General features: G+C 40.3%; 2 protein-coding genes across 5 annotated transcripts; one reads left to right on the plus strand and one right to left on the minus strand.

Annotated features, from left to right (window-relative positions):
• Positions 1-307: 307 nt before the first annotated feature.
• On the minus strand, positions 308-15384 carry EIF5B (eukaryotic translation initiation factor 5B). Of its 2 annotated transcripts, XM_053455155.1 has the most exons (25): positions 15226-15384; positions 12176-12292; positions 12002-12083; positions 10763-11378; positions 9797-10005; positions 9467-9617; positions 9200-9298; positions 8937-9026; positions 7374-7409; positions 6644-6709; positions 6154-6452; positions 5539-5646; positions 4870-4980; positions 4685-4752; positions 4050-4191; positions 3781-3912; positions 3374-3556; positions 3004-3165; positions 2701-2832; positions 2469-2600; positions 2291-2367; positions 2044-2208; positions 1688-1826; positions 1431-1592; positions 308-1088 (listed from the first exon to the last, which is right to left on the minus strand). In XM_053455155.1, exons 1-25 carry the CDS (start codon positions 15258-15260, stop codon positions 981-983), a joined length of 3621 nt encoding a protein of 1206 aa, XP_053311130.1. In that variant the 5' UTR covers positions 15261-15384; the 3' UTR covers positions 308-980. The 2 variants fall into 2 exon arrangements, with proteins under 2 accessions (XP_053311130.1, XP_053311131.1); XM_053455156.1 differs by lacking the exon at positions 7374-7409.
• Positions 15385-16242: 858 nt separating this feature from the next.
• TXNDC9 (thioredoxin domain containing 9) lies at positions 16243-20121 on the plus strand. 3 transcript variants are annotated; one of them, XM_053455157.1, is made up of 5 exons: positions 16243-16370; positions 17623-17826; positions 17916-18034; positions 19628-19882; positions 19964-20121. In XM_053455157.1, the coding sequence occupies exons 2-5, from the start codon at positions 17638-17640 to the stop codon at positions 20076-20078; spliced, it is 678 nt and encodes a 225-aa protein (XP_053311132.1). In that variant the 5' UTR covers positions 16243-16370; positions 17623-17637; the 3' UTR covers positions 20079-20121. The 3 variants fall into 3 exon arrangements, with proteins under 3 accessions (XP_053311132.1, XP_053311134.1, XP_053311133.1); XM_053455159.1 differs by having other exon boundaries at positions 16262-16325; XM_053455158.1 differs by having other exon boundaries at positions 16273-16373.
• The last annotated feature ends 4024 nt before the right edge of the window (positions 20122-24145 follow it).

The raw sequence follows: 24145 nt of genomic DNA on the forward strand, positions 1-24145 counted from the left end.
AACTAATTTGGTGTACAAGGTGTTTGGGCACCTATTTTGATTGGTTTTATTGGCTGGAATAGTATGTCCTACAGTCACAAAGCGGTTACAATGTGCTTGAGGAATGTTAATATAACAAACCGGTATATTAGCAGAAGAAATTGCCTTAACTGTAAACCAGAGCAGCTCAGCAGCCACCCGAACGTGTCACAAATGACTCCTCCTGTGTTACATTACAGATTGGCCTTGGCATGAATAAGTCTACACCTTTAACGGGACATACAGGGGAAATGTATCATATGCATAAAAAAAAAAACAAACGTACAAATTACATTGCCCAGTTACTTTATTTCTGGCTCTGTCATAGTTATTATAGAATAAATTTGGCATCATGAACTGTACAAGCCTTAAAATGCTGCCCAAAATACATTTTACATCTTCTTTGCACACAAAGCAGATACAGAGAAACCCCAATCAATTCATTTTCTATTTTTTTTAAAAGAAACAAATCCATAGGCACAAAAGCATTAGGAGCGTGGGATAGCTATAGGGCCAGGGCAGAGCAGAGTCTGCATAAATAATGATTTTAATTCATTTCTTTACATCGAAAAACATCCAAAGTTTATAGTCTGATTTTTTTTTTTCTCTCTGCAATCAAAACCTGCGTGACTGGTCTTACAAGTAAAAAAATTGAGGGAATTGTGTAGTAAAACATTGGGCCAAGTTTAAAACAGAAGCCAGTATAAGACGGTGTGAATAGATGGAGAGCAGGCACATTGGAACGGTAGGGATGTGTAAAATTGACTGTCACTGTCAAACCAGTGTAAATTTCTCGGTTTCTCATGGAAAACAAATTTTAAACTACTTTTTTTTTTCTTCTTCTTCCAAACCGCAGGTTTAGTCTCCTCTGTCTTTACTTACAATGCTTCTTTGTCTACAAGGAGCAAACGCTTCCATCTGTACGATTCTAGTTCCATGTTGTGACTGCCGCTGGAAAGCCATTAGATGATTTCAAACACCTTCTTCAGCTCTACTATGAGCTGCCAGTCTGATTTCTGCATCTCATCTCTAAACCAGTTTTTTAAAGCGTCAATGGATTGTCGGTTAATCTGAAATGAGCAAAAAAAGTGTTTTAGGGATAGTTACTCGGGGGTAGCCATGCAGGTTATGTATACAAATAAATTCTGTTGGAAAGTCCTAAGAGCGATATCAGCAGCAGGAATTAATGTTAAAAATACTGTGTCCAGTAAACATGAGATCTGCATGTATAGAATGTATAAATGCGGTGTCTGGAATTTCATCAGAGGTGGTAATGAAAACAGTCTCAAAACAGGAGTATTCAGAGACAGATGCTGGGAAACCAATGAACCAGGTCAACAGACAAAATGACACGCGAGGCCCGATGTGCCAGAGAGTATATTCACGTCAAGCTGCAGAATGTAAATGCTTACCTTGCTAACAAGAAAGTCTGTAGCCTCAAAGTGTCTTCCAAACATCTTCGGAGACTCTCCCGGAATCGGTTCTATTTTGATGCACACCTCCTGGCCCTTCTTTGCAGTGTCCACCGATTTGTGATTAATTTCAATACTGGTCACTATCCCAATATCTACAAACTGCAAAGTACAGGAAAAATTAGTACAGAAATGGGTCACTTTCCACGTCTTTTGGAATCTGGGTGAGGCCCCACTATATGCTAGATGTTACTTACACCTTTGCTTGGAACACATATTGGTGTCCCCTGCTTCACTTGTCCGGCCTCCACAATTACACCCATGACAATCGGATCTCGAGAGTTGAATATAAATTGAGGGAGGATTCTTATTTTACATGGAAACACCGCTATATGCCTGTAAGAGACGGAAACAATGGTGAGTGAATTACTTGTATGCTGACAAGTTAAATCACAACATACGAACCCTTTAATTTAGCAACCAAGATAGCTTAATGGTGAATATGCAAGAGGGCAAAGTAACCAGTAGTTCTTACAAGGAGCAGCTTGCGTACGTCAATACAACACAGGCCTAACGTTAAACGTAAGCCGTATCAGATACGCAGATCACTTACTTAAACTCTTCTTGCTTCTGCTTCTTATAGTCTTGTCTGTATTTAGTAAAGGCATCAAACAGGTGGTAGATTATTTCAGCACTGAAGACGCGAACACCTAAACTATCAGCCATTTCCTGGGCCTCTCGTTCAATTCTTACGTCGAAAGCCAAAATGACAGCATATCTGTAAAGATGAAAAAAAAAGACATAAGTGAAAAGTGTCTTTACAGGACCCATATGAGGCTGCGTGAATAAAATGTACTCACTGAGGATCATGCTCCAACATCACAGAAGCTTTCATGACATCTTTCTTATGAACAGGGCCTATATTTATTCCAGCATACTGTAGGCGAAAGCCATCGTTATTGAGCAGTAACACAAAAGTACAAAAAATCATAAAGCAGACTTGCTCTGTCACAAGCATTTTCACGATATAGAACTTACTGGGACTTCAGATGTCTTCAGAAATTCCAGCAGTGCTTCCAGGGACCCCAGAGTGGAGGCCTGCACGTAAACACCCTTTTCTTCTAACTTGATCGCATTCAGAGTCTGCTTCAGTTCATGGATCAATTCATCCTATAAACAATACAGTATTAGGCCTTATTCCAAAGAAAGCAATGCTTTACAGACATGGGACGTGCGTATTATTTTGCTGTAATTACATTTTGCTACTTACTTTTAGTACTGGTATCTCATCATCCTTATAAGCCACCAGAACTGGCAAACCAGCCAGGGTTTTCTCCAAGTCCTTTCCAAGGACCTTCACACCCTGCGCTGCTTCAACCTCCTTGTGTTTTTCATATTGATTCTGCAAAAAACAAATTTTATTGCCTTTTCATCCATATGACCTTGTTCTAGCACACGCAATATGATGAAAAAGAAAAACGTGTTCTATAATTACAAATCCATGACAGATTATTTAAGTTGATTTCATTAGCTTTTTGAATCATAAAGAGGAAAAAACCATCCAGTATTTTACCTTCACTCTTAATTCTTTCATAGGCGGAGGTAGCAAGAGACCTCTAATCTGTGTTACAATTGGACCTTCCACTCCTGGAACTATAATCGTGTCTCCTTCTCTTAGACGTCCATTGATTAGTATAATATCTATAGTTGTGCCCATGCCTGGGAGAGCTTTTACCTAAGAAAAGTAAACTGAGCTTTAGGACCGGCAAAAGCACAACCATCAAGTACGTTTACAACTGAGTGTTTTTTGTAATCCAGAAGGGAAAAAAGCCAGCATTGGTTGCAAAACAAACAAATTAAAGTTATAAGACAAATATGAAAATGATGTTAAAGCAGTTTTATAAACATTAGAAATAAACATATAAAAGCCGGCGGTCCCTTACCTCCATCACTTGAGCTCTCAACTCTTCTGATTGGGCCAGTTTTTTACTGAGCATGTTCTGGGTCAGATCGACAAGGAGAGAGATCAGATTCCCCATACCATCTCCAGTGTGGGCTGAGGTAGGTACCAGAGACACAAACGTACGCGGGTCTTTATTTTCGTAAAACAAAGCAGCATTCAAACCCTTTAAAGCAAAGGAAAAAATGTGTCACATTGCAGCCAATTACATTTGTAGCAATCCAAATATCGACTATCTTAATAAATATGCAAGTCAGGATTGAAATGCGCCTCTGACATAACCACAGCGTGACAATTATTTTAGCAGCAATTCCATAAAAACTGGAGATCTATTCCAAAGCACAAGTAAAAACTAGAAAGCACCGACTTTAAAACTCATAAAAGGTCTACCTGTTGGGCAAATTCAACAATGATGGCCTTGGCACGCTCCTCAAACTCATCCTTTGTGTTTTTCTTTTGTTTCTTTAATGTTGCAGACACATCGGTGTCTGGACTCTTCTTCCAGTCATAGAGACGATCAATCTAAAGGGAAAAAAAGCAAATGTTCAGCAGGTTGAGAAGCCTTAGCTTTGAACGCATTACTGCATCCAAGTACGAGACTCATAGCAGGAGGTACATATCTGTAAGTTATTTTGCAGACAAAACTCCAACAAGCTTACTTTGTTTAGGGCCACAATGAAAGGGCACTTCTTATTCTTCAGCAAGTTTAAAGACTCAATGGTTTGCGGCTCCAATCCATGCATGATATCCACAACAAGAATGGCAATGTCACAAAGTGAACTTCCACGGTTCCTCAGGTTACTACAGATTGAGGAGAGCAAAATAATATGTTAATGAGTCTATTCTACTTATCTACAAAAAAAATTATGGTTAATATAAAGCCTATATAAGCACAGTACAGTATGCAGCCATGACCAGTAAAAAAAGTTAAAGATGAATGGACATCCACCATGCTTTATAATGTTATTTATTTTTTTTTACTTTGGATGCAGGAGAGCTGCTGATAAATGTTTCATCTCGCCCCAGTAACTGCATTCTGAACAGATACCTCAACCAGTCCTAAAGGAGAGTCTTGCCAGACAAGTTTAGACATTTAATGATACTGCCATTATCCATAAAAATAATTGTGTTATCACTGGTCTGTCACACAAACAAAAAGTTCGTCCATGACCGGTGTGTAAAGTGCTTGTGCTTCTCCGACGTATTACAGCTTACACAGTTAATAAAACGCATGTGTGTGGTAAATCAGCAAAGCCACCTGATACAAAACTGATATAGGTCTGTGTTTAAATACCTGAATGACTCGTGGCCTGGAGTATCAATGATCAGCATGCCTGGAATCTTCATGGTCTCCCTGTCAAACTAAATTAAATATGACAATTTAGACTATGGAAACTCAACAAAACCGTGAGCTGATGGCTTGTGATTATTGTCGTGCTAGCCTCAAGATCAAATGACAAAAAGGAAAAGCATGCTTACATTCTTAACCATCTTAGTCTGTTCTTTAATGGCGTCCAAGGGCACATTGGTTGCCCCGATCTGCTGGGTGATGCCACCTGCTTCTCCATCTTGGACATTTGTGTGTCTAAGCTGTGTGGAAAAGATTTCCGTTTGTTACTTTGGGGAGCACGGTTTGCTTTAAATATGAAAACCATCTATACACCAGCACCTCTTTTAGAAGCACAGAATTAGACAGTAGATAAGAACCACTCACCCCACCTAACCTGCCCATTATTCTATTGTGTACACTCATGCTTTACTGGTCCTCGGTCTTCTCTTATACTCACTTTGACCATTGGCCTATCCAATGCACGTATAAATTCTCTCGCTGTATTAACCACTTCCACTTGCGTTACGTCTAAGCCTCTGACCCTTTAGCTGTAGAATGACCCTTTGTTATAATCTCTCATTGTTTGAAATAAAACATCCCTCCTGTACGGTTAAAGCCTGTTGTGTAAAATGTTTCTATCACATCTGTCTCTATTCTCCAAGCAGTATATATTTCCAGAAAATGTTTATCCAGCAAATTATCCAGCAATTTAGCAGCCCTTCCTTGAACTCTAAAATGTCAATATCAATCTTGACATGGGGTCTGTTCATTACTACGTTAACATTATAAGAAAAAAAAATTGAAATAAAGAAATATACCTTGTCTAGGATTTTCGTCTTTCCTGTGTCTACGTGTCCAAGTACACATATAACCGGTGAACGGAGCTTTTCCGTATTTACAGTTTTCTGATTTTCCAAACGTCGTTTCTAGAACGAAGAAAAAAAAAGGAGGGAGGGGGTTAACAAACAATAGACAACCTAAAAACTAATTGTATGATAAACTATAATATTTTACTACATTTGGCAACAAAAACACTGCATGCTGCTGGTATGGAAATCAGAAACGAACATACAAATTAGAAGTGTTCATTTTTTTTTTTAACGTTACCTCAAAGCCAATAGATAACAAGGCTTGTGGTATAACGCTATAGTATTTCATAGAGTATGAGAAAACATTATATTGGAGTATTTCAAACTACAACAGGCTTCTCAAAGCCTTGCATGTGTGGAATAATCCAAGCGCTCATCCTCGTACATGACCCTTAAACGGACACTTCAGCCATGATATGCACACTTTAAGGCACACAATAGCCGAAAGCAAGAGGGATTCTGCGACACATCCTCCTGCACGTTATATACTAACCTCCAGTTAACGAAGCAGAGTAAGAAAAGCAGCGGGATGTTTTTTTAGTCTTATAAAAGCGACACACTTACCTCGATCCTCCTCTTGGCCTTGTCATAGGCGATCTCTTCTTTGGTGCGGTCATCATCAGAATCGGACTCAGACTCAGAGCTAAGTTCTTTGCTTGCTTTTTTTTCGGCATGCTTTGGAGTGACAGTCTGAGAGACAGCAGGCTTGTCGTCTGAAGACTTTCCTTCATCACTAGCATCGCTATCACCCTCATCTTCATCTTCTTCCTCACTTTCTCCCTCATCCTCCTCATCTTCATCCTCTTCCTCATCCTCCTCATCTTGATTTTTCTCCTGAACTTCTATGTGGACTGTTTTTGTCTCTATATAGAACAATTGCACACAGTGGTTTTAGGATTCAGAAGTTATCTTTTCACATCTATGTTTAGGCCTACTTTTTAGCAATACTGATACCAAATGCAAAACAAGCTTCGGTAATTAACCTTGTTGTAATTTTGGTTGTGTCACTTAAATGTAAAATGTTCTAAAAGTAAAAATACGAGTCAGTACAAACCTTTCTCCTTTTCATCATCACTAACAATAGCTTCCCAGTCATCCACACCTGCATCCTCTTCCATCGCTAGAAAAGAAAATAAAAGTGACCATCACATAAGGAAATGTTTTTACATCCAAAGGCATGTCCCCATATTGTGCCCTGCAACGAGCCCGCTGAACTTCCCTTTCCAGGGACCACGATAAACCGATAAGAACCACCAAGAAGTGGAATAGCGGCAAAATAAATAAATAAAATAAAAAAAAAAGTGTAGAGTACACTTCTGAACAGTTCATTAAATTTGTTTCCAAAAACAAGTCACAAAGGCTACATTGAGCAACAGTCTAGGAAAGCTAATACAAAGAGCACATTCATGCCAACTATAACAAACCAAATGCATTTAGGGACAGAGGGGTTCTACAATGGCATAGCAGGAAGACCACCAGTCAATATACTATCAAACAGTCTTGATGGCACCATACTCCTCCTTGCTATGGGATTATATATGGTTTTGCACAAGTCAACTAATATATAAGCAGCAATCTGAAAGCATACCAGTATTCCTCTTTGCATGGAGTATGAGTCCACCATTTGCAGCTTATGGTTAAAGGGCTACCGTATGGCTTTCACTAGGCTAGCATCTAAATAATGCTTCCCATTACAAGCAAAGCTCACTTAAAAGCACCTTGCTGCTTCCCATTCAAAAGCAAAGCTCACAGCAAATCAGCCCCTATGCACCACACTTTAATACCTTCTTGGTCTGACTCGCTCTCACGACTCAGGTCTCCTGTAAAAAGCGCGGCAATTAAATCTGGGACAAATCGCCTCAGCGTATTGCAGAATTGAAAAAGCCACTAACTCGTAATATACTTTACATGGAGCACCAACATCACAAAAGGCTATGCTTCTGATATTACCGAGAAAATAGAACGAACCTTTAATAAATCCCTACCATGAGAAGCATTACGCATGCCCAGCTCAGCCCATCCTGCAGGAGATGCCTACCGGGATTATAAGGAATAGCGGGTCCTTATTCTAATAGGACTTTTATAATAGTGAAGGTAAAAATAAATATTTGAATGGTTGAGAGTAAGTCGAATAAGAAAAAGTTATGAAAAAATGCCCGTTTGTATAGAGTCAAGACAAACTCCCTGATGTTCCACAGAACGTTCAAGATGACTCCCTGCACACGTTATGATTGGTATGCAAAAGACTACTACTATATAAAAATACAATTTGTTATGCTTGAGGAAGCCCACAGGCGAAACGCGTATCGAAGGACTCACAGAGACACTTAAAAGGAGTATATTTTAAGATAGTGGTGTAATTTATGTAATAAAGTATTTATTCTACATTTTACATCACTTTTTATATTATATTTATATACATATACTCCATACACTCTGCTGGATCCACTCTGCTGTCCATCACCTTAAAGGGGGAGTACTGCCCTAAGTCAGTACAGTGTTCTTTATCACTGGAGCCAGGTTACAGGCTCTAGGCAAGGTGAGACGCTAACTGTAGCCACCTTTTTCTTTTCCATTTCTGATGTGTTGCAATAATGCTCTATGTGATTTTATCCATTTGTAGACATTTCCATTCAAATACAGTTGGGTGTGTGATCCCTAATCACACCAGGCGTTGATGCTTTGAGTCAGTCTTTGTCCGACTCATCAGAACGTGAGTTTTTTTTATACATTAAGAAAAAGCAGCTATATTTTATCATACAGAGTGCAATATTATCCTTTTTATTTTTGTCATTTATTCTACATAACCCATTGGGGTGAGTTATGTTTATATTCTGTTGCTCCGCTCACTGTTGGTGGGTTGCAATACCCAATACCTGTCTTTTATCTTGTTATACATTTGTAGTTAACAAAACAGTTTGGAACGTTAAAGATGTTTTGTACAGGATGTCCAATGATTTATGAACCAAGGGTTGTGGGACTCTGATTGGTATAATAAAAAAAGGTAAAAAGTAGAATATGAAATCACAACCTCTTCATGTCCTTCAATCCTCATGTTAGGCAGCACTCAAATGCTTGGTGCCCCAGCAGGACTCCACCCCATCCAAAACGGCAAAATTAAAATAACACAAAACTTAATAAAGAGTTTATTTCCCCAAGTAGTGTTTTGGTGGCGGTCGCTCATGCATATATAAACACACGTGTGTCATGTCATGGTTCCCTGGAATGGATCCTGTCATTCACACATTTGTGGATTGACAGGTCCACTTTTAATGCCTTTAGAAGGGAGCAGTAAAATGTTATGCTTCCTCCTGCAAAAAAAAAAAAAAAAATGGAATACTACTAACCAGGTGGCTCTCCGAGAGCTGTGGTAGCCTCCTTTTCGGGTACTGGTGGTACTACAATTTCTGCTACAGGAGAAGTAACTTCCATTGGCTCTAGTAGGGGGACACAAAATATAGTGTTTAAAATAGGATACCATACAGCACCCCTGTCATGCCAAAATGCATCGACAATGGGACAAATTTATATATATATATATATATATATATATATATATATATATATATATATATATATATTATAAACGGTAAATAGTAAAATGATTCACCTTCTTTAGTCTGAGATTGCTGCTGTGGCTTCTTTTTCTTCTTGTCTATATAAATTGGCTTTTTCTTTGGCACAGAATCTTTAGATGGCACCTCAATCCCTGAAAGAGCAACACAAAGAAACACTTATCAAGGCTCAAGATTGAACAGAAGCCCACGATGGACAAAAATGAAAGCTGAGATGCTAGATCCTTCAATAAGACTTTTTTTTTTGCTTTTATTAAATGTTAATCATAATGAGATCACTAGCTATACGTTTAGTGACATACCCTGAGCTTGAAGGACTTTGAGGGTAGCTTCTGCACGAGCTCTGGCCTCCCTCTGGGCTTTGGTCAGCAGCTTTCCCTCCTTTTTCAGACGCTCCTTTCTCTCCTTCTCTTTCTGTTTCTTCTTCTCTTTCCGTTCTTGCTCCAGACGTTCCTGAGATAAAAGTGTTTAATCTTAAACATTCATCCTTAAAAAAACCTGGACACCCTCTGCCACAGTTTTCATAGCAACTGGCAGCTGGGATAGTCAAAGCAAAATAGCTATAACACAAATTTCTGGATTATGGCTAATGGGTTATTAAGTATTTATGGAAGTTTTATTCTCAGACTTACCTCCTCTAGACGCTTGGCTTCCAGCTCCTCAATTCGCCGCAGGCGCTCCTCCTCCTCCCTCTTGATCCTTTCCTCCTCCTCTTTCATTTTAGCCAAGGCTTCCTGCATGGCTTTAACAGCTGCTTTACTGGGACCCTTTTTCTTCTCCTTTTCTTCTTTCTCTCCTTTCTTCTTCTTTTTGTCTTTCTTCTTCTTGTCACCATCGTCATCTGTGAATATTGGGGGTTAAGCGATAGTTCAATATTACTCAGACATGTTACACACCACATTTAATATAAATGTATCATTTTTATTCCTTTGTAAATAAATGACTTCTGTTCCCAAAGCTAATCCCATTAAAGTAAAACTCTGCATTGCATCTCTTTTGTTGTTTGTCAGTAGCACAGCGTCTCCTCAAGAAATTCAGCAGTACAAAGTGGGAAAAGCCTCCCAGCAGCAGTGGTAGACAGTGGTGTGCAAGTACATATAGGATGATTCTGCAGAAATTCCCAATTTATTTGCAGGGGTGATACCCAGTAAATTTAAAAGCAACCTCTCAGTTATCATATGCATTAAAGTGCACACAATGCCTGGTGTGTTACTTAAATACAATACGGGAATTTAATCATACATGGGATACATTCCCATACCCACGTGCCTCAGACAAGACTTAGGAATGATAAAGGTTTGAGAGTCCATAAAGCAGGAATAATGGTCAGACCAGACCCCATCAAATTCTACGTTTCTACCAATAACCGGAAAAGGTGCATGCAGGCACAACAGCAGAGGGCAATTATTGGCTCTCTCACACACACACATATACATATATATATATATATACATATATATATATACATACATATACATATACATACATATACATATATATACACACATATATATATATATATACACATACAAATATACACACACACCGGAATGCAGGTATCAGAACAGGATCACACTGACCGGCCACCGTATACATACCATCAGGCTCCAAGTCAACTTCTGGTTCTACTGCTGCTGCATCTTTTGCCTCATTTTTGGGAATAATGACTTCCTCTCCTTTCTTGACAGTCTCTGTTGGCTCTTTTTCCCCTTCTGCTTCGTTCTTTTCTTTCTGTTTTTTAAGCTTGGCTTTCTCCTCCTCTCGTTTCTTCCTCTCCCTCTCTTTCTTTTCAGCCTTCTTCTGGGCAGCAGTCTTTATTTTGAACTCTCCTTCTTCGTCTCCACTTTCAGCCTTAGGCGCAGGCTTGGTCTTCTGATTTTTCTTCTGCCCTTTCTTGCCTTGGCCGAAGTCATCAGATTCCTCGTCACTGTCACCGGTGTTTTCTGCTTTCTCCTTGTCTTTACCTTCATCCTTTGCCACCTCAGAAACCGGAGGCTTTTTAGAAGCCTGATTTTTTCCTTTTGTTTTCTTCAAATTAATAAAAGGCTCGTCATCGTCATCGGTCTCAGACATTTTGGGTTTCTCTGCTTTTTTGGATTTAGCATTTTTGCTCTCCATTTCATCGATATTATCCTCGTCATCGCTGGCTTTCTGAACTTTCTTAGCTTTCTTTTTTTTGTCTTGTTTTGGGAGAAAAGGCTCAACGGTTTCCTGCTTTTGAAATACAATAGCCAGAAACGTATTAACACTCCTACCAGAAGAAAAACGCTAACTGGACTGTTAATTTATGGCGATCCTGATCTAATGCTTTGTATACTGGCAATTGGCTAGGTTAACAGATGTTTTAGCAGATCTTCCATACATTAATAGGAGTAAGTGTTCAGCGGTAGTCAAGTAGAACAAATACAGTGACTATTAGAACTTAGATTTAAAGCAGCAACAGATAAACATGTTGCGGTTTTAATCATAATAACTAGCCTAAGGACCGCAGAAAACATGTTAGACCCTCTGCAGAGGTGCAATCGTAGTAGAGACCCCAGAGTCTGCACAGACCCTGCTGGGATCCCTGATGACCCCCTTCACACAGGCTAAACCCCCATATTGTTATCAGGACTGCAGAGCCCTGCTTCTTAATCGCTGTGAGATCAACTACATTGATTGCAGTGAAAATAGGGAATGGAAATAGATCGTTTGTAGTTACTCTCTGATCACTAGCCATGTTGCACGGGCTAGTGTGAATAAAAAGAAAAACGATAACATTTGTAGAAGAAATCCTAAGTATCTTAGAAACTAAATACCAGCATCTTCTTTCACTTAGGCCTGTTATGGAGATTTACCTTTCCCTCGACATCTTTATCTCCTTTGTCACCTTGTGTTTCCATAGACAACTCTTCCAATTCCTTCAGGATGTCATCTTCGCTGCAAATGAACAAACATATTGAAATTATACACACAAGAACCCCCCAAAAAACACATGGCTTTAAAAAAATTTAATCACAATGATTATTTACTCAAAATCTTGCTTCTTCTTGTCTTTCTTCTTCTTTCCTTTTGTTTTCTGGTCTTTGGAGGCTCCTGCTCCCTCAATTTCTGCGGCAAGGGCGTCAAGGTCGACATCATCCTTGGAACTTTAATGGAAGGAAATCAAGATGTGACAAAAGGATAATTGTTTGAAACGCGACATCAGTCAGATCTGTACAAAACGTAATAAAAAGGTCATTTATTAAAGATAAAAAAATGGGAGACAAAAGCGGCTGTTCCATGTTTAACAAAGAAGCGTACTTTTATGGCAACGAAACTGCTTATTATGATAGAAATGTAAGAAATAGGTTGGATTATTATGCTTAATGATCCTTCAATGTATCATAAAGGCACAATTTCACAACACTGCTATGAAGCTAAAATACTAGACAACATTTTGGAGGATCCCTGTAAGGAACCTGTGAAAACATGCACCAGAAGGCAAAGTAAGCCATAAAAAGATAGCAAAAGTCTTTTATAATGTGTATATATTATATATAAGTTATATATTAAGTACATATATAAGCCCACCTGGTACACCACTGCTTGGTTTTTGAAAGAGCAAACTCTGCTAATCAGAAACTGGGCTTATCTTTGTAAACGCCATTCATTCCAGAAGGGTGCATGCTGTCTATTCAGCAGCCGACGAGGACCTGCTCGCATTAACTAGCCAACCAAACGGAAATACACGGCTTTTTCCCTTTCCGGAACACTTCTTATCTAATAGGCACCAAAACACCTGCTGCTTAATAGCAAGAAAGGCATATTTCACAACCGGCCAAAGAAGAACAGACCTATGTGCATAATGTACTGACTCGTAGCGGATTCAAACAAGGACTTTAGCATTGATCATGTCTTCACAGTTGCTTCTCTTTGGGGCTACAATTTCCCCAGACCTGCTCATAGAGGGAAAAAAAATCTCAGACAACTCAGACTTCATCTAAAGAAACAGAGAATGCGGAGGCACCGTTTCATGCAGGCAGGCAGCTCCTGCTATACACAGTTAACTCGGCCCATAAAGCCACGGTATCTATTACATGAATAAGTAAATCTGAATAGGACAATTGCTTTTAAAATAAAATATCAGGTGATTGGGTGAAATTCTCTTGCGCCTAGTGAGATCGCAACAAAGACAGTTATCTGGATTAGGGACAGTCTGCACAGCCAAGTGTTATGGACGATGAGGTCTGCATGGTGAATAAAGTACGTCCTAAATAAACTGTATTAATTAGTGTTTTATTTCATTATATTTGTTGTTGGCGAATAAAGATCTGGTGCCTTTCATAGCTCCTGGATTTTATTTGTTGGTAGCCTGATAAGTATTTATGTATATCTGTCACAGCAATTAGTCCCTGCATGATGTCATTACAACACAGAGCTTCACGCGTCATGCCGGCCGCTAAGCCTTTTTACAAGGACTGCCCCTACACAGCTCGTCCGACACTAGCACAGGCAAGTAACTCAATCGCGCATGTCTTGACTTAATAACAGAAAAGCCTGTGCCTGGGACACGCTGCTCGGAGCCTTTGCCGAGTAATATTGTTAATATTGATCTGAGGATTGCAATCATGAAATCCAAACGTTAAAACAGAAATTGCGTTTCCTTCATTTTGGCCCAAAAATGATTGCGTTAAAAATGAACACATATATTAAGGTAACAGATGATAAATGTTGGAAAGTACATTTTCACAACGAATCTTGTCTGTTTAACTGCGTTTTGACAACAGTACAGGTTTCTCGCCAACGGCTCTGATGATCTGCTGTTTGGAATTCTGACACCCAAACGCCAGCAGACCCGGGGAGCTTCGTCTCCATCTGGGAGCGAAAGGCAACTTGGTAGACTAAGCCTTGCCAACGCTGACAAGCGGCTTACAAATGTGTACTGGAAATCCAGGTAAGTGGAAGCTTAAAAGGCTGTACACAAAAAGGCCTTTTAGACAAGACTCATTTAACACACGGGGTTAATAAAATCATACTGGATTAATGCAGAAAGTCAAGCAGACTTGCTCAGGACAGCATTAAAAAAGCAGTTTCCCTGTGAATAGCGACAACAATCAATTTCATTCAATCTAAATAGAAAGACCGATAGCAAGTTAAACAGTAGGCTGAAAAGAATCCATCCAGTTAACCCTTTCAAGTGCCTATTTAATCCAATAGAATGCAAAATAAGAACTTTATCCAAGGGTGTCCCACAGATCTCCTGCCTCCACATTACCGATGCTTAAGATAAACAGTTCTAACAATGCTTGTACCCGCCAGAAACACATCCAGCCTTATTCCACATCTTAACATGCATTTCATTGAACACGACCTACAGCAATGGCTCCCTTCCTAAAATGTCATAGCAAAAAGAGTTACTCCTCGTTACGGGCAACGGCACCCCGCGGGTCATCCACGCAGGTACAGGTTTAATGTTTGGGGGACGTCTTCTGTAACGATTTCCAGTCTAAGAGGCAGTAAGAGCCAAGCAAAATCCAAGGCTCATCATTTAAAAAATCTCTCTTTTATACAAAAGCCATAAAAAAAAAATAAAAAAAAAAAAATCAGGCTTAATACACCATATCTGGGGCTTTTCAAGTTCTAGAATGCAATCACACAAATGGGAGTATTAATTGTACATACAAAAGGAGGATGCCTGTATGTGGGGGTCTCGTCACATCACAGGATGCAGGGCTACACTACACTACACTACACTACACTACACTACACTAATCCAGTATGTATTTAGCATGGACCTCGCTTTGTATCATACATGATGCGTGCCTGATCCCCGTGCACTCGCAGCACATACGTATCTATACCGAAGCCTGTTTTCTTTATACAACAAATGATGCCGTCATTAATCTCACTCTGGGCCTAAAAAATAAAGACCATAGGAGTCCATTTTTTTCAGCCGCTGCCGATATACACCTCTGCCGGCACAGATGATAAGGCTGCCTGAAGGCCCACCTCTTTAGATACAGCCTATGGCCGCTCACAGGCCTTTTTGTCTATACGAAGTAAGGGGTCATTTGCGTCAATAATTCTTAAGTACAGTTACCTATCCTCGGTCTTGCTCTTCTGTTTCTTCCCCATGGTTCTCGCTTCTCAGTTGTCCAGAACACACGCAACCCCCGACTCCTTCACCGTGCTGCATATGGTGAGCAAAAGTTACGCCTCCTCGTAGCTACGCGCATGAGCATGTGCCTGAACCCATGACCCCTTACGTCACGCGCACCTCGTAGTCCAATCAGAAGCCGCTGTATAGACGCACGTTTGCTGCGCACTTCACAGGATGTCTGAGCACGTCCATTGTAAATTGGTGTGCGTGCGAGTGTTCGGTGCTGTGTGTTATTGTCAGCGTATAGCTAGCGCACTAATTGACTTCGCACCATGCAAAACGGGAAATGGGTCACCGACATGTGTATGATCATGAAAGCTCTCGCGTGCAAAAATGAACCATCATGTGGACTGCAACTCCCATCATGCCTTAGCGGCCTCGTAGTCTGATGGGTTTTCCAATCTTGTTTAACATTATAATAAAATGCAGTTCGTATTGTTCGTGTGATTTAGTTGTGAGTATTAACACAACCTGTTTAGCGCACGTAACAATCGTAAAACATGCAACATATGTGTAAAACCGCCGCAAAATCTGGCTGCTATGGTTAATTTTCCACAATCAAAGATGGCGCCTCGAGACTTTCCATCAGAACCGACACATTGTGGATGGTGAAAGACACACCTGTAGACACCTTTTAAAATGTTTATTACGTTACATTTTTTGGGCGAAGGTACATAAGTTCACTCCAGAAAAGTGGTTTCTACGGCGTCTTTAATCGTATGACACTCGATTAAAGCTTTACAATGTAAACAAGGCGTGGAGTAATATAGGGCATGATTCATTAAGACATAAGCAATAAAGACCGAATACACTAAATCTAAACTTTAAAGGTAAGCGACGTGTAACCGGGGTGCAAGAATCTTTTATAAAAAAAGCATGAAGCATATGTAAAGGTCGCTTTAAGCAAAACAGTTCTAGGCGACATTACGATAATGTGACATTGTGTCTCTGGATTTAGCACTCTGCGCGGCACCTCCCACTAATGTTGCCGCAGGTGACGCAGTTGGTAGAGAAGCGCTCCTGGTGTGACAGTTGCTAGTGTAAGTGGGAGAGACCCGGGAAATAGTCGCCTCTTCAACGGACAGGTAGTCAGTCACGGACCGCTTTCTTACGCGTATGAGTAATGATACGAGTTATGAGGGTTTTTTTTTATCTTGCGTTATAGCGCGGCGGTCGTGTTATATAAAACATATTAGCATTGCGGCCTCGGCACAGCGCTGCCCCCTTCACACGCGTGTTCGTGTAACGCCCGTGTTCAGCTTTATGTGCGCTCACTGCTGTTTGTTGTAGTCGCTGCGAGCAGCTGGAGGGCCCCAGCCCGTTGTGTTTTTATTATACACCGCGGTGTCTCCTGCCATTGCGAGACGTACGGAAGCTATGGTTCATTGTCATGGTGAAGAGCGGGTACCGCCCTCCTATCCCGCTGTATGCACGCAACGGCTGATCACGCAGCTGCTTGGGGCTCTGATCGCTTTCTGCCCATTATGTACCGTTCTATCCATCAATTTGTATGACGTCTTATTTTAGCTCCTGGATGACGTATGATCCTCGCTGTAGTGTTTGCTGAGGTTTGATACATTCCGAATCGCGGTACGTATGGGATTGTGAAACGTTCTGTCATGATTTGGCTGCTCGTTATTCGCAATAAGAGTGTTTCTCGGAACATCCAACAAAAACTCCCATCTTCGTAGAAGGCGATGCTTGTGTTTTGAACAGTCCTGAGTACAGTGAAATGTAAAATATTCTTTGAAGCTCTTGACTTATCCCAAATGCAGCTGAATTACATGTTTCGGCTCCCTCTCTTCACTATCCAGTATGTTCGGCGGACACCAGCAGGTTTGTCCAACCTGAAGGGCTGAGCCGGCCCTGTATAATGCATCATTTAATGTGGGAAGAGACTTTGAAGAAACTGATTTAACTATACATTATTTGCGATGTATAGGGGTTTATTCACCAAGGGGAAAGTTGCCAGGAGACCTTGTTTAAGAAATTTCGTTTCAGCTCCTCGCCTTCGCATTATGAAGGTCCAACCCCAGTGCGCTTCTGTGGCAGAGTGTAATGCGTAGTTAAGTCGGTGAGATCTCTTCAGTCGCCTCACACATTGAATTATGCATTATACAGGGCCAGTTCAGCCGGTCCTGTTGGGGAAACCTGCCAGTGGAGTAGGGGAGGAAGAACCACAACTCTCATGCAAACGCTACTCCCAAAGGACTGCTTTTGTTAATGTGGGTTGTGGGCCCAAATAACGACGCTATTGGTTCATAGTATGTTTTTGTGCCAAAAGTAATCTAGAAGCAATAAAGAGTTTGTTAACTCCGACTAACCATCTCTCCTCAGAGCGGCCTCGTTAAAATGGCTGGTGATGCTTCTGTGGGGATGTTTCCAAAAGTCATGGAGACTCAGTTACTCCAGACGGCCAAGATAATGGAGGAGCAGCTGGATGCCGAGCTGGAGAAGCTGGATAAGATTGATGAAGATGAGATGGAACTCCTGAAGGAAAGAAGGCTGCAAGCCCTGAAAAAAGCACAGCAACAAAAACAAGTACGTTTGATTAAGTTCTAATATTTATTTTATTTCTAATCCATTTCCTGGGAGACTGGAAATTTAATTTTTTATTTTATTTAACACAGGAATGGTTGTCAAAGGGTCATGGTGAATATCGAGAAATCCCCAGCGAGAGAGACTTTTTCCAGGAAGTGAAAGAAAGCAAAAAAGTTGTCTGCCATTTCTACAGAGATTCGACCTTGAGGTATGTATACGTGTAACAAGTGGAAAAATATAAATCATGACATCATTAAGGGGGGTACCCTGTTTTATTTTAACAACATATTCTTTGTGGGTCTGTTTTGGACTGTGTGAGCACTATTAATACTTCCCATATGCTGAATTTTTTAGGGGGGGGATTACATCTCTAATAAGACAGACTTGGGTAACTGGGTAACGCTCAGCCTATGGTATACAGAGAGTGATAGAGCGGGAACGAATAGTGTGCAATAGAGAAAAAAATTGGGTATGTGATAGCAGACATGGGAAAAAACAGAAATGGGGGGGGGGGGACTTTTTTTTCGTTCTCCAAAGCCATCTTTCCGGAATAATTGAAACATAATAGAGTGTTGAATATGTTCGTTTACAATGATAAATAATCCATTTATGACATGGCATTCAAACTATATAACATGAAGACCTTTATGAAAGATGCACAAATAGTGGCAGTTACTTCACTTTTTCATTTGCAATAGGCGCTAGGGTGCAAATCCTGGCGATTGTGTTTGCTCTCCCTGTCCAATTCATGGAGGACGATTAGAGGAGATCCTTTGGGGGGGGGGGGTCTTTGTGTTGATGGTTTCTTCATTTATTTTGTTGCATTTGAGGGAAAGTTGGGGGGGGGTTACCTGTTGAAATGTTCTTAACATATACAGGGTTATATAACCTCTATATAGTATTGCTCCATTTGCAACAAAAGTAAAACTTAATTTTTTTATTTCAAGCATGAAGCTTTTATATACACTTCATTTCATGTTCTCAGTGTAACAAAACAATTTTAAATTTGTAAAATTAAATTTTTCAGAAAATTTCCATTTTTTCCATGGGAAAAAAAACCTGGTTTGTTTTTTCCATGGCTTCAAAATTTCTGGAAATGTTACATCTCTATGTGGGAGTTGGGGGTGCTCGGTCCCCGTATCCCTGTGCTTTACCAGAGAGAGTGAGAGGCAGGGGGAATAAGCCAAATGGGATGAAGGCGGAAAGTAAAAATAAATAAATAAATAAATGGAGGCGCCTAGCAAACGGAACGTGCGCGGAGGTTCTAATAGGCAGTGCCAAAGGAAATGCTGTTTTTATTCCCTGTATAGATGTGACACCCTAGTGCAGGGGTTCTCAAACTGCAGCCCTCCAGCTGCTGCAGGACTACATCTCCCATACTCCTCGGCCAGCCCCTTAGCTGAAGGAGCATTATGGGAGATGTAGTCCTGCAGCAGCTGGAGGGCCACAGTTTGAGAACCCCTGCCCTAGTGATTTTCCTTTTAGACTTTGTAGGGTCGGAATATATTTGTCCCAACCCGTATTTAATCCCCAAATGTGTTTTACAAAGGGATTTTTGGTATATAAGAATTATCATCCCGTCCGCTGTGTCCGTGGCACCGCAGGCTTTATCATCTAGTCTCAAATAACATGATGAACAGCTTCTGTATGTGCCAGATCTAGATGTAGATTTGAAGTCAAGCAAATTAGTTTTTTGCTTTGTATTATTAATTGTATTTGTGTATATATGAGCACTGGAACTTTTATCGAAACACACATCAACAATGTAAGTATTAAAGCTTATTCATTTTCTTCTTTAAAGAAGTAAAATATTGGACAAACACCTGGCAATTTTGGCTAAGAAGCACCTTGAGACCAAGTTCCTGAAACTGAATGTTGAGAAAGCACCTTTCTTGTGTGAAAGACTACGCATAAAAGTCATTCCCACTCTGGCTTTGGTGAAAGATGGCAAAACAAAAGATTATGTTGTTGGTTTTACTGACCTGGGTAACACAGATGAATTCTCCACCGAGACTTTGGAGTGGAGACTCGGCTGTTCTGAAATTATTAATTACACGTAAGTTTATTTTGTTTAATTTAACATACTAAGGTTGTTTGGGGGTCTTATTCTGTTACTAAAGAGTTTTTCTTGTTATAGTGGAAATCTGTTGGAGCCACCCTTTGAGACCCAAAAGAAGCAAGGATCACATTTCAAAAAAGTGGACAAGAAGACTATAAGGGGAAAGACTTACGATTCAGATTCTGATGATTAGGCGTTTTGCTCATAGTGAAATATTTGTTTGCTTGATAACACTATTTTGGATTGCCCCTTTTTCATTTACAACACATTCTTTGTAATTCATGACAAAATGGACCAAGTGATTTACTCATGTTTGAGTTTGACATGATAATGTCAGTCCTTTTTGTAGATAAAGCAGTTCAGAGCTTGGTTTAGTGCCTTGTATTAACACTTGGCTAATTTCAAGCAATAAGTCACATTTATGATCATACTCTACATATAAGCCTTTTCTAGACAGTTTTATACTTGTATATTTCCAAATGAAAAAATTACGAGTCAAAAACATAAGGAACAATAATGATTGTAGAAAAGTGATTTGTAGACCCTCTTTTCACTCAATATGAGTAGTGCTGTTCCCAACGACTGTTTAAAGTGATGCTTTATTATAATTAAATGCTACAATCCCTTTAGTTTAGAAATAATGATGCTGTGTACTTTGTTAGGTAGCGATAGTATGTAGCGCCACCTTGTGGATCAGTTTGGTACTACATATTAGATTTGCTTCTGCTCCTATTGAATACTATGTACCTGCATGTACCTCTGTCTTTAAACTGTTGGTATTTCTTTTGTCGTGCCTCAGACTTATTTTCCATAAAGCTATAAAGCGCAAGGCTAGATATACCAGATATGGGTGGCATTTCTATATTCCAACCTTACAACAGATCTGTTATTGGTGTGCAATGTTTAAGAGAAATAGCTTATTAAATAACAATTTGGAAAAGGCCATCTCAGCTCTGTTATATTCTGTGTCATAAACATTAAAATGTGAATATGCAGGTTTATCACTGACATTTTGGCATTCTGACAATGTGTGTGTTATGAACCAAAGAGGTCTTACACCACGCCTACTTTCATGCTAGTATCCATTTTCATATTAAATCTTATTTTTGTTGGACCAGATACAAAATAAAGTGATAAAAGCATCGACTGACATTGTTTTTATTGTTAGCATCCTATCTATACAATTGGTGGCTCAGTTACATTTAAAAGCCCATGGTTCTACTAGTTTAGCAGCTCACACGCTATGCTAGAGGCAGGGTTCTTTGAACCAGTGGTGTGAGATACTTATGGGGTCATGTTTGGGTTAGTTTATATGGCAAAGAGTGGTCAGTATGAGTATGTGTCAGTACAACTAATCTGTAGGGTTAACAGTGGTCAATGTGTTTTTCTTCAAATTTTATTTTGTACGGCCTATGTTTCATTTGGGACCCAACAGCTCAAAACACCCCACACAAACATATATATATTTTTGGAGAACAGACCCCAGTGTTTCACGAGGAGCATTTGGAGACATCATGCAACCAGTTGGTCACCAATCTCTGGCAAAGGGAACAGTAACAATTCTTTTCCGTTTTTTTTGTTTTTTAGTATTGTTTGGGCAGATTACATGTAACTACATACAAACCCACCAAAAATGTATTCAGCTACATCTCCAGATTATGGAAATGCCCCACATGCAATGGTTTTTGCATCATTTTTTTAATCTACTACAGGGCACACTACATGACATGCTTATTTCCACCCAGGTTGTATTCTGTATTCTAATATGACCCATTACTGATACTTTCCCAATGCAGTTTTATGCGGTTCTTAAAAACACTACACATAACCAGGCCCGGACTGGCCATCGGGCACACCGGATTGACTTAGGGGCTAATGGAGCTGCAGCTCCAGGCCCCTACCTTAAAATAGGCCCAGTCAGGACCGGACTGACTGGGCCTATGCAGCCGTCCTAAACGCAGGGCAAAAGGGGCACCTGCTCCTTAAGCCCGCAGCAACCGCGACCGGGCCCGCTACTTACCTGGCAGATGCGCGCGAGCAGCGTCCCTTCCACAGCCAGGAGGACGCAGGAATCCAACAGAACGGACCCCTGTACAGATCCGCGGAAGTCTGCGAGCGGCGCGTACATCATGCGTCCAGGTAAGGGGGTGAGGGAGGCTGTATGGAGTATGTGAGATTGAATAATAGAGAGAATTAATGAGTATCTGTGAAGGAGTGAGTGAATGAGTGTATGTAAATGAGTATCTGAATGAGGGAATTAATGAGTATCAATGTATGAATGAATATCTGAATGAGTGAATGATTATCTGTGAATTAGTGAATAAATATTTGTGAACGAGTGAATGAATATGTGTGTGTGATAGCATGGATGTGTAGGGGGGGCAAAGATGCCACAGGCAGGGTGTTTTGGTGGCAAAGATGCCACAGGCAGGGTGTTTTGGTCGCAAAATTGCCACAGGCAGGCTGTTTTGGTGGCAAAGATGCCACAGGCAGGCTGTTTTGGTGGCAAAGTTGCCTCAGGCAGGCTGTTTTGGTGGCAAAGTTGCCACAGGCAGGCTGTTTTGGTGGCAAAGATGCCACAGGCAGGCTGTTTTGGTGGCAAAGATGCCACAGGCAGGCTGTTTTGGTGGCAAAGTTGCCACAGGCAGGCTGTTTTGGTGGCAAAGTTGCCACAGGCAGGCTGTTTTGGTGGCAAAGATGCCACAGGCAGGCTGTTTTGGTGGTAAAGATGCCACAGGCAGGCTGTTTTGGTGGCAAAGTTGCCACAGGCAGGCTGTTATGGGGGCAAAGATGCCACAGGCAGGCTGAGTGAAACCGTCCGTGGAAACCCTCCGGATGCGGGTGTCAGTGTGGCATATCCTGGTGTGTGTGTGTGTTTGCTTATCTGTGTCCTTAATTTACAGTAGGAACTATTTCATTTTTACTTATCCAGAGATAAAACGCCCTCCTGAATTTGAAGTGACTTCAGGGAACAAAACATTCAAGGCCCTGAAATCATTTAGTGGAAAAGATAAGGTATTGTGTTATTTACTCTATAATATTTATTTCAAGGATTAGTCGCACTAAATTGTGGCTTCAGGCTTCCCATGTTGAATGACCAAGTATTATGTATGTGTATGTACATATATGTTTTTTTCATAAAAAATGGGCTGCTCAGTCTGAAATGCCCGGGCCTATTTTTTTGTCCCAGTCCGGGCCTGCACATAACTAAAACCACCACATTCCTAAAAAGCACGACTATGTCCACAATGAATACTAATTCATGAGAAACTCACCTTTCCATATAAACAAAGCCACTATCTTAGAGTTTTATTTAAACTTTTAAGACGTTTTATATTTCACAACACAATATCATTATTAGTTAATTTTGCCTTTTCAATTTTAAAAGGACAATTTAGTGTCCAATGAAGCCTCACCAACAAAGAGTGCATATTAACGTACTTTGCAAGCACTTTTTACACATTCTTGAACCTCTTGAAAGTAAATAGTTTTAGCTTAAGAAGAAGATGCAGTCCCCTTTTCACTCCGCTGATGTAAAAGTATGATGCATAAAACAATTATACAGTTAAGGTTTTACAACATAAACATACTTTTTTCACAAAATCAAGGGGGGGTAGAAATCCAATTTGAGCTAATAAGTGCTCCTTTTGTTAGATGAGCTTAATGTTGGGAAGTTGCCCTTTAACCCACTTGTTACTAATTGGCACAATGGTGAGTCAATATAGTTACATTGTAGTTTAAAAAAGACACAGGTCCATCAGGCTCATCCTTGTTCATCCAGAAGAAGGCAAAACAAAAATAAAAAAAAACAAATTGAAGTGATATTCCTTTTTTACTCCAAAACGGCAATCTGATTTCTCACTGAATCAACAAGCTATAACTAATCCTGTCCTCGTTGTCAATTATATCCATATATATTCTTCTTTGCCAAAAAATCATGACATCCATGTTCAAAAGCATCTCGTTAGACAGTGAATTCTGCATTTTTACTGTTTTCACTGTAAAGAACCCTTTCTGCTGCTTTAAGTAAAAATTCCTTTCTTCAAGTCTGAATGGATGGCGATCATTATAGAGCGGCAGGTATCTTACTTGTCTTACTAGCCCCTGTAGCAGCTGCCTGACATTGAACACTATAGAGGGAGCAAACTTTTATGAGGAATCAGTGGTGTAACTACAGGGGTTTCAGTGGTCGCCACTTTGATGGGGCCCGGGCGACCCCTGCAACCACTTGTTCCTGCCTACTTGTACTGGTTCAAATTT

This window comes from Spea bombifrons, chromosome 2, assembly GCF_027358695.1.
Source record: "Spea bombifrons isolate aSpeBom1 chromosome 2, aSpeBom1.2.pri, whole genome shotgun sequence".
NCBI lineage: Eukaryota > Metazoa > Chordata > Amphibia > Anura > Pelobatidae > Spea > Spea bombifrons.